We start from the raw sequence: 10,423 nt of genomic DNA, 5'->3' as shown, positions 1-10,423 counted from the left end.
TGGATGAAGCAACAGCTGAGCCTGCCAAGCGTTTCCTATCAACACTGCAGGCCTTGTCTGGGCCTCTGCAGGAAGAAAAAATTCCCACCCTGCTAGTACCACGACTTCAAATGAATTTACAAAACAGAAACTCGAGAAAATCAGAACCAGGACACATTTACTTTATTTTTTTTTTAATAACAATATCCATTAAAAAAAATCAGACATAACTTTCTGAAAACAGCTTTCTACCTCATAATTTCACAGAAATTAGCTTGGAAATATTGTTTTGCCCTTCTCTCCACTCCTGTTTTGACACTTTCACCATAGCAACCTCATTCACTCTCTATATTTGATTCATAGTACATAAAGAGAGAAGGTTGCTCCAAAAACAGTAACTGAGGGGGAGGGGAAACATGGTCAGCCCCTTCCTGCCAAGTCAATCCCTTCAGCCACTAGTCTACATTCTTAGGGTCTGTCCCTCCCAAATAAAAGGCTGTGAGGTTTTATTATTATTATTATGTTGCGTTCTCCGTTAACATGGCACAGAGTACGAAGTATGGGTGATGTTGACTCCTACTGTAAACTCATCACAATCCAGAATTCCTTTGTTCCCAGAATTTCTATTTCTATGTAACGTTTGCTTCTTTGCTGACAATTATACCAAACGTATTTTGTCTCTCACGTTTGTAGGCAGCCGGTCTTGCTTTGTATCAAGCAACAGATGAAGAAAAGTGAGTGGGGATGTTCAGAAGCAACTATGTTGTGGAAGAAGAGAGAGTCAGCTGCACTTTCTGCTTTCTGTTCCTTTGCCAATTCTATATCCTCTCTGTCTTTCTACCTGGAAAATATCCTCTTGTTGGGAGACTGTGTCTCTCCCAGTGGACAAAAAGTGCAGATTCAATTTCAGAGGACACAAATATGTTGGAGAACAGAAAGCCTAAAATACTTCCCATCCCTTTGATGAGGTAATCACACCCCAAAATGCTGGAGCCTGAAAGTTCTAATGAGCTTTTTCCTGGCTATCCCCTCCCCCTTATAAAGCTAATTTTTCAGGGGAATGCGTTTGCTCTACCTTCTCCCAGGGATTGGAGATGGTTATTTATAATTCTATTATAAGCGGAGTTTTGAAGTAATTCCTACCAGAGGCACAATATAACTGTGGGACGGGAGCAACAAAAGCAGCAGAGCTAGTAGGGGGAAAAAAAATTCCAAATTTGTATTGAAGAGACTGGAGCACCTCTCGCCCGATACAAGTCTTTTCATGCCCCTTTGAAATATTTTCAAGTCTCTTCAGCTTCTCCCACTGGCAGTGGCGTAAACACACCAAGGAGAAACCATTTGTGACACATTGAAGACTCTCCCCTTCCCTGCTCACTTTAGGAGTTAAAGTAGGGCAAATACAGTCATAAACTTTTCCTGGCAGTTACACACGAGCTTTGAGAAGCTGCACCAGCTCATTCCTGGTTGGCAGTAATACTGGCGAGCTCACCTCACTCTCCTATTAGCAGTACTCTTTGCCTTTCAGCACTACCGAGTTAATAAATGTAATTGCTTACTAAGAAATTAGATCCTTTAAGAAAAGTCACAAAAAATCCCAAAATAAACATGGTTTGCTTTAAATAGTAGTTTTGTAGAAAACCTCCACTCCAAGTGCTCTTGGTCTGGCCTCTGACAGATGCTGCATCCAGAAGGCTACCTGTAGCAGTAGAAAAACTGTGCTGGGTCATGCTGTGGCTGCTGCTTCCTTGTTCCTGCTTAAAGAAGACCAGGAGTAGGGGGTCCAGCTGATGGCAGAACTGGTGCTTAGTCTTTGGGTGTCTTCTTGCTGTGTGAATTCCACATGCCACGTTTGGAATGGTAGTAATGGTAAAAGTTCCTGAGTCGCAAACGTTCTACCTCTAACCCACTTTGAAGCACCCTAGAAACAATGGGAATAAATCAGGCAAAGGAAGGGAAAAGAGAAAGAGGAGACAGAAAGATCGTGAGTTAGCTTTTCCAAGTAAACCTCTGCTACAGAACTCTTTCATGCATAACAGGAGTAACTTCATATATATGGATTAGCTGATACGACATGGAGCTAGTTCAAAAGCTGCATCTGGCACAGGAACAGCCAGTGCTAGAATACCTGGGCTGAAAAAAAATATATACATGACTACCTTCAGGTAGTCCTCGACTTATGACCACAATAGAGCTCAAAATTTCTATTGCTAAACGAGACAGTTTTAAATTGAATTTTGCCCCATTTTACGACGTTTCTTGACAGTTATTAAGTGGATCACTGCAGTTGTTAAATTGCTAACATGGTTGTTAAATAAATCTGGCTTCTCCCCCTTGACTTTTTGCTTGTCAGAAGATTGCAACAGATGATCACATGACCCTGGGACACTGCAACCGCCATAAATATGAATCAGCTGCCAAGTGGCCGAATTTTGATCACATGACCATGGGGATGCTGCTACAGTCATAAATCACTTTTTTCAGTGAAAACGCTCATAAGTCACTTTTTTCAGTGATATTGTAACTTTGAACAGCCACTAAATGAACTGTTGTAAGTCGAGGACTTCCTGTAGTTGCCATCTAGTGATCATCCAGACATTTGTCACTTCAAATATAGTAGCCCTAGGGAGATTAAATTGGACTGTGGGACCTCAGGCCTTAAACTATTACCGCCTGTGTCTGACTGAGCCTTATTGGTTAAACTTGGTTACATTTACTTGCTTCCTATCTTGCCTTGGGGCTTGGCGTGATGACATTTGTCTATTAAGCCCTAATTGGTTTAGAATCTAAATATTTGAAATAGTGCCTCTTCCAATGTCAATGGGCCCATATATTAAATTTGCCCAGCAAGATCCTGTATGTGGCCTTACATATAGGTATTTCCCACAGTATGTGATTCCAAACCAGGGCTTTTCAATTATTAAATAAATTACAAATGTGTTGATGTGTATTGGTGTGTTGATACATCTAGCTGCATAGAAGTTAAAATGTTATACCTACTGTTTTTCCCGTTCTTATTGTACACTGTCCCTTTCAACAGGCAATTCATCAAGACTACCGTACTTCATACTTTAAGGAGACCTCACCAAGGACAGGATTATATTTAGAAATAAACATAAATGATGGGTACATCAAATCAAACAGCTATGGCTATAATCTTCTGCAATTTTACTCAGAAGAAAGTGTTATTAAATTCTATGGGATTAATTTCCAACCAAACATGCATAGTCAATGTGAGCAAACCTGTTGCCCTGCATAACATTTTGGGCGGTGCCCTCATTGGTTATTCTGGGATTCTGGAACTCCTTTTCTCAAGATTTGACAAAGTCGCAATTCAAACCATTTCCAGCGGGCAAAACAAGACTGTTTGATCTACCTAGGGACATGCAGGAGTCTGTGGTTAGTTGAGCATCTGACTTACACATTGTTTATATTGTGAATATGTACTGCCTTTACTTCAAAGGGACTAGGTTCCCCCACCCTCTGGCCCAATAATTTATTTTCAGAATGGGAGATTGCCTTTGATTTATTGAGAATACACTAAAGGAAACAGTAACCTTACTGTGGGAAAGAATTATGCGGTTGGAGAAATGCAGTACTATATGTATGAATTGCTTTGGGCACAGACAGCAAAAATAAGCCATGCTGGGGGATTCTGGGAGTTGCAGTCTTATTAAAGTTGCCAAGCTTGGAACCCCTGCTCTAGAGCTTGTATAGCTGAGGGGGAAACCAAGAGAAAGTGTGCTATGTATGGTATCTTGTGTACTTGATTGAAAGACTGGATAAAAATAAAACCATGTGCTAGTTTTCTGGGGGGGAAAAGTGCTGGTCCTTATTGGTGTAATAGATCTTGTAGAAGGATCCCAGAATGTGCCAAAATTCAAACTACGGTAGTTATTATGACACAATAATACCTTTATCTTCCCCATCCTGCTTCTACGTTGAGCTTAGCCATAAGGAATATAGTTATATGTATAAGTCCTGAAAGGATTCTCTTCTTCTTTTTCAGTCTATATATGAATGAATGAATGAATGAATGAATGAATGAATGAATGGCAAAATTGTGATCTTATGACTGCAAGATGCTGCAAATGATTGTAAATGTGCCCACGTTGCTGAGCTCCTGGAGTTAAGTCACATGACAGGTCCTCTGATAATCAGAACTTTGAATACGGGTTGTAACAAGCTCAAGGTCTGTTGTAACTTCAGACAGTTGGTAAGCAACTGGTTGTAAAGTCAAGGACTTATCTGTATTGTCCTGGATTGCTCTGCTGACTAGTAGCAAATTAATAAAATGATAAAAAAAGATAAATACTTGCTTCTTTGGCTGAAGCAATGAAAGGAAAATGTACACTATCCCAAGCCCAAGAGAAAACAAAGGTAGTCCTCAACTTATGACTATTCATTTAATGATGGTTCAAAGTTACAATGGCCTTGGCAAAATGGCTTGTGATCTTATACTCGCACTTATGACCTTATACTCGCAGTCATATGATCACAGACTGGGTCTCATTTATGACTGGTTGTAGAATCCTGCAGTCACAATTTTGTCAGTTTCCAGCAAAAAATGCCCATTGGGGAAGCTGGATTTGCTTCATGATCATAGTGATTCATTTAATGATAGTCATAAAAACTATCGTAAAATTGAGTCCAATTTCTTATGACCACAATGATGTGACCAAATCTGCAGTCTCAATTATGTCTGTAGGTTGATGACCATCTGGAAGTAAAAAATAAGTTTAAAAGCATTCTTGGAAAAACCTGGGAAGACTGGATTTCCCTTTATTAAGCAAGGGTTAAAAATAATCACGGGAGGGTGTTGCAGTCTAGTTCTCTGTGAGAGGGAAAATTGGTGTCTATGTCACTTGAAAAGGAAATCTTCAAATAGGCTATTAGCCTAAAGGCATTTTTACACAGACTTCAAACACATTTTAGATTTTGCTTGCAAGCCCAGGTCTTTTTAAAGTCAGTTTCACAACTTCCAGCCCACAGATAATAAAAGCAGACAGCATCGGCTTGCTGGGAGAGAGGATGGGTTGTGATGGGGAGGGAAGGGATGTATTTCAATTTGCCCTTGCCTGTTCAAAATTGTAGCTCACTGTGACCTTAGGATGGTAGAAGTGGAAAGCATTACCTGCAAATAATTTAATGATCCTGCAGGTAAAAGCAATGATGTACACAGTCATCAACAGAGACCACTCTGTCTAATAATCCCAGCTATTTATTCAGGCAAAATAGTCTCCTTTTTTCAGTGACCAGAAGAATTCTAACATGGGCTGGAAGAGATATGGAGAGTAGCCTCACCTGTCCAACAGCTCCCAGTCTTCCCCGCCCCAGCGGTCCCGAAACTCTTCTGTGTTCATCCCTCCAATACGATCAAAGTCAGACTTATAGATCCCAAAGAGGCCAAAGCCATTTACTTCCCAGTAGCCTGAGAAAAAGACAAGGCAAGATTTTTTTTTCTTCAGATTTGATACGGAAAGCATCAAAAGTTTGAACGGTCCTGTTTAGATCATAGAAATATGTCCCTGAGTGGTAGCAACAAGATTATCTCATGTAGATACAAAAGAAATGAGGAGGTAACCTTTATGTAAACCAATTTAGGGTAGGGAATGGTTATGCCAGCTTTACAAGTGCCCAGCATGTCCCTTGAAATGGTACCTTTGCTCAGATCAAATTGGTTCCAACTAGTAAACCTACAGAATTGGGCTCCATAATGAATGTTGTCACTCTCTTATTAATAAACAAAATTCTGGAAGAAGATGCATGTACTTCCTTATTCAAAATAATTTTCTAATGGGTCTATACACCATATATATAATTGCCTGCTATAACATGAGGACCTATGAGGAACAGTTATGGGAACAGAAAGAAGATAAACACCCTCAAGTTGGATACAATCATGTAGTCTTCCTCATACAGTATAAAGTGGCTTTCCTACTGCATTCTTCCGGGATGTTTTGTTTGTTTATACAATACTTCATGTATCTCCCATTCCTAATACTCTAGTTCAGTGGTGGCGAACCTTTTAGAGAACGAGTGCCTAAAACTGCCCTGCCCAGCCTGTCCCGCCCACTCCACCCCGCCCCCAGCCTGCTGCATCCCACTCCGCCCACCTCCACAACCCGCCGCAGATTGCCCAGGCAGCCCAGCAGCGCATGGCGGCCATGCCCTCCACCAGCACCCTGCACAATGTGCACAATGGAGTGCAAGGGCAGAGTCTTGTCCCCGCTGCCCAGCTCCATGTGCTTGGCTACGCTGCTCCACGTGGGCTGCACTCAGGGGTGACTCTCCTCCGGGGGGGCTGCTGGTGAGGAGAGGGTTGCGGGGCTGGGGCGACAGCACGTGTGCCCACAAAGAGGGCTCCAAGTGCCACCTCTGGCATGCGTGCCATAGGTTCGCCACCACTGCTCTAGTTGGCTCCCAATGAGATAAAAACTATAGACATCCACCAAACAAACACATAGCAAACAATAAAACCCATTATAAAGTTAGACTATAAAATATTTCCTTTCTGGGTCAGCTGGGTTCAACTCAACTGCATCATTTTATCCAAAGTCTATTGGAAAAACATTGTCTTGATTGCTTTCCAAAGATAACAAGGGAGGAGTTAACTGTTCAAAAGTGAGGGGCTGCCATCAGGGAGGCCAGTCTCCTCCACATGAGGAAGAGGTTCTCAGCCTGTCCTCCTGCCTTGTAGAAAGTGGAAAAGTAAACTCTACCTCAGTCAGATGGTCCCAAAGTTACTGAGGATCTAAGTCACAAAAGATTTTAACAAAACCAAAGCCTTGAAATTGTATCCAAAAGTCTACTAGCAACTGATGCAGCTCCTACATTTTTTTTTTCTTTTGCACTTTCATGTTATTCTTGACTCTTGGCAGCTACCTGGACAAGTCCATGAAGTTTTCTTGGAACAATTGTTCAGAAATAGTTGGCTGTTGTCATCTTCCTAGGACTTAGAGAGAGTGACTGGCTCACTCAATCCAGAGTGCAGGGCATTAAATAATGCATTTAAGTCACCACGAGGCAGATTCTGATTGAATGCTAGAAAGAAGCCTTCCTAACAATAAGCACAGAAGTCAGTTATCCAAAGAGGTGGTGATCTTCCTTCCACGATGGAAAATAATTGACTGTGTTCAAGCAGTGGCTGGATAGACATCTCTCTGTGATGCTCTCATTTGGATGCCTGCACTCGGTATGGGCTGGACTCAAAAATGGTTTCATAGATGCCCTTGTCTCTTTTTCCACACCCAGAAGAAGCAGAGCTAAAGTATGCAAAACGAGTAATTGCAGCCTACCTTTATTTATTCTCTTTTTGGGATGGACATTTATTTCATTCTGCTGGTGAACATTTGTTTTGGGTTTTTATGATTAGTTTTTACGATTAAGTAGTAAACAGCTCTGAGCAATTGGGTATAGCATATGTAAATATTTTAGTCAACTTATCAATTGCTGTAAAAATAGCACAATCTAATTTTATTTAAAATACAATGTTGACCTTCTCTAAGGATAAAATGTCATTAAATATAATGTATTCATGTTATTTATATACCCAAAGTACAGTATGTCTCTATTATTTCCTATTAGAATGAACCTGAAAGAGGCTTGCAAGCCATTCTTTGCAAAGGAAAAGGAAAACTTTCCCATTCTCTGTTTGGGGGAAAGTTTGACCCATCCCCCTGTTGACAGTGTCCATATCGAAAATATTAGGAGATAGGATGGTATATTTGTCACCAAGACCTATTTTATCTATTTTACTTTTGCCGGCTAGAGATGAATTATCTATGTTAAAATGTCATACAAGACTTCTTTCCCCTGGCTGCTTGTCTATCAGGGAAATTCCACTTCTGATCCATTATGGAAAATAATATAGGAAGTAAGATTCTACATTTAGGCAAGAAAAACCAAATGCACAGGTATAGTATAGGGGGTACCTTGCTCAATAGTAGCAACTGTGAGAGGGATCTTGGAGTCCTAGTGGACAATCACTTAAATATGAGCCAGCAGTGTGCTGCAGCTGCCAAAAAAGCCAACACAGTGCTAGACTGCATTAACAGAGGGATAGAATCAAGATCACGTAAAGTGTTAATACCACCTTACAATGCCTTGGTAAGGCCACACTTGGAATACTGCATCCAGTTTTGGTCACCACGATGTAAAAAAGATGTTGAGACTCTAGAAAGAGTACAGAAAAGAGCAACAAAGATGATTAAGAGACTGGAGGCTAAAACATATAAAGAATGGTTTTTGGAATTGGGTATGTCTAGTTTAATGAAGAGAAGGACGAGGGGGGGGACATGTTAGCAGTGTTCCAATATCTCAGGGGCTGCCACAAAGAAGAGGGAATCAAACTATTCTCCAAAGCACCTGAAGGCAGGACAAGAAGCAACAGATGGAAACTAACCAAAGAGAGAAGCAACCTAGAACTAAGGAGAAACTTCCTCCAAGATCCCTTCCAACATTATTATTACTATTATTATTACTATTATTATTACTACTACTACTACTATTATTATTATTATTATTATTATTATTATTATTATTATTATTATTATTATTATGTGAGGGAAGAAATAGGTTTAACGATAGCTGTACTCAAACTATATCAGAGACAGGGAATTTGTAACCTTCCAAGTTTGCTGAACTACAAGTCCCAGCAGTCCTAGTCTGAGTGATCAAAAGGGAGGGGTGTTGGGAATAGGAATTTAGCAACATCTGGCACAGGATTTTTGCCTCTGGTCTAAATCTTTCCCATGTTGTCTTCTCTGCAAAGACAGTGCCTCTGGAGAAGAAGCCATCTACTCCATATTTCCAACAATAGTTACAACTGTGAAACAGATTTTAGGAGATGAATGTTGGGCAGAAAGGAATGTCTACTGCACAAAGCTCAGATGATCCTGAAGACTTTAGAGACTAAGCATATGGCACCATTTATACAATAATAAGTAATTAATAGCAACAGTATGGTACATATTTTAAAAAAGAGCATACTTCCTCTCATCCCTTTCCACTAAAACAGCCACACATATGCTGACGGCTTTCAATGAGCAGCCACACTTGGCAGTGTTATCATTTAGTGCTTCTTATGTCAAATCCACTTAGGGAAGGCCTCTTGAAGGAATGTGCTAGCCAAGATTCCTAGTTCTCTGCCTGAAAATGCTACACCAGTTCACAGGCAATAGTTTCCCAGCAACAGCAGCACCTTACCGTTGGGTTCTCGTGGAGAGCTCCCACAGCCCAGTCTCATGACAATGGGTGCATAGGCCAGCTTTCCCTCCACACAGTGTTTCCGGATGCTGTCCAGAATATTGAGGGGAAAGTGAATGTGCAGGTCACAAAGGAATACAATACTGCTGCCATCCTGAGGGGTGAAAGAGCATTACAGGCAGGCCATGAGTGGGGGACAAAGTAGACATTCAACACCTCCAGGAAGGCCCTCCTACTTCTCCTTGGGTCTCACCTCTATGGCATCCACCCCAGCCTGTAATCCTGCAGAGCGCTCAAAGTTCCCTGTACGTTTCAAATATTGGTACCTGTAAAGGAATGGCAGGAGATAAAGGCACAGTGGTAGAGAAGCCAGCAGAAAGCACAGTCTGTTCAGCAAAATGGCTCTAAATGCCAAAGGTTTCACAGTATCAGGGAAGAGGCTATAAATCAAGAAGTGATTATTCTAGGCGGAGAAGAGTACATGACAGTCAAGAAGACGACAGGCAAGAAAGTCGAGCATTTTAACTCTTAGCTCTTTAACTTTTCAACCAAAGGTAAATACATTCATATATTACCCAAAGTTCACCCGTAACTTTTTTAATCAGTGAACTCTTTGGTTGTTTTTAGAGGGAAAGTTCATCATCGACATTTTCTTGTTCATTGTCTTTTTTCCAGAATGATAATTGAAGCCAAGAGACTTAAAAAGAAATGAATAATTAGGAACTGTTCTTTAACTTGCAGCCCTATGGATTCGGATGAGCTTTCATAGATTAATTCAGGAGGCATGCTTAACAGGGCATAAATTCTATTTAATTCAGTGGAATTGCTTCTGTGTTCATATCCACAGGCTCTTTTTTTTTTTTTTCAAAATTTTTTTTATTGTTTTCAACATAAAAAAAAACACATCACAAATACATCACAATTGAAAACCCCCCCCACCCCCCACCCGGACTTCCCAAACCTAATCCCAGGATACTATTCAACTAAAAGTAACCTTGTATTAATATCCCTAACTCCACAAAGTGTTATTCTACATAGGTAGGTGAAATATATATATATGTATAAAAAAAGAATTTTTTTATCTAAAAACCTAACTTATATTCCACCATTCTATGCTTATTTTGAATATAAACAATCCATCTTCTCCATATTGATAAAAATTGTTCATTTGAGTGATCCTTCAAATAAGCCGAAATCTTTGCCATTTCAGCAAGATGCGAAACCTTCACTCTCCAGT

At 40.5% G+C, this 10,423-nt stretch overlaps 1 protein-coding gene across 1 annotated transcript in view; it reads right to left on the bottom strand.

Moving 5' to 3' along the window:
• Positions 1 to 1,785: 1,785 nt before the first annotated feature.
• Positions 1,786 to 10,423, bottom strand: part of B4GALNT4 (beta-1,4-N-acetyl-galactosaminyltransferase 4) — a 189,853-nt gene continuing 181,215 nt past the window's right edge. The window contains exons 17-20 of the mRNA XM_015820061.1: positions 9,440 to 9,512; positions 9,187 to 9,340; positions 5,284 to 5,410; positions 1,786 to 1,900 (exon numbers count right to left, since the gene is read on the bottom strand). Of these exons, the coding sequence (XP_015675547.1) occupies positions 1,786 to 1,900; positions 5,284 to 5,410; positions 9,187 to 9,340; positions 9,440 to 9,512 (469 nt within the window). The remainder of the gene's footprint in view (positions 1,901 to 5,283; positions 5,411 to 9,186; positions 9,341 to 9,439; positions 9,513 to 10,423) is intronic.

The sequence above is a fragment of the Protobothrops mucrosquamatus genome, unplaced genomic scaffold (assembly GCF_001527695.2).
Source record: "Protobothrops mucrosquamatus isolate PMUCROS unplaced genomic scaffold, P.Mucros_1.0 scaffold1049, whole genome shotgun sequence".
Lineage (NCBI taxonomy): Eukaryota > Metazoa > Chordata > Lepidosauria > Squamata > Viperidae > Protobothrops > Protobothrops mucrosquamatus.
Note: the sequence above shows the minus strand (reverse complement) of the source record. Positions and strands in the feature narration are given on the sequence as shown.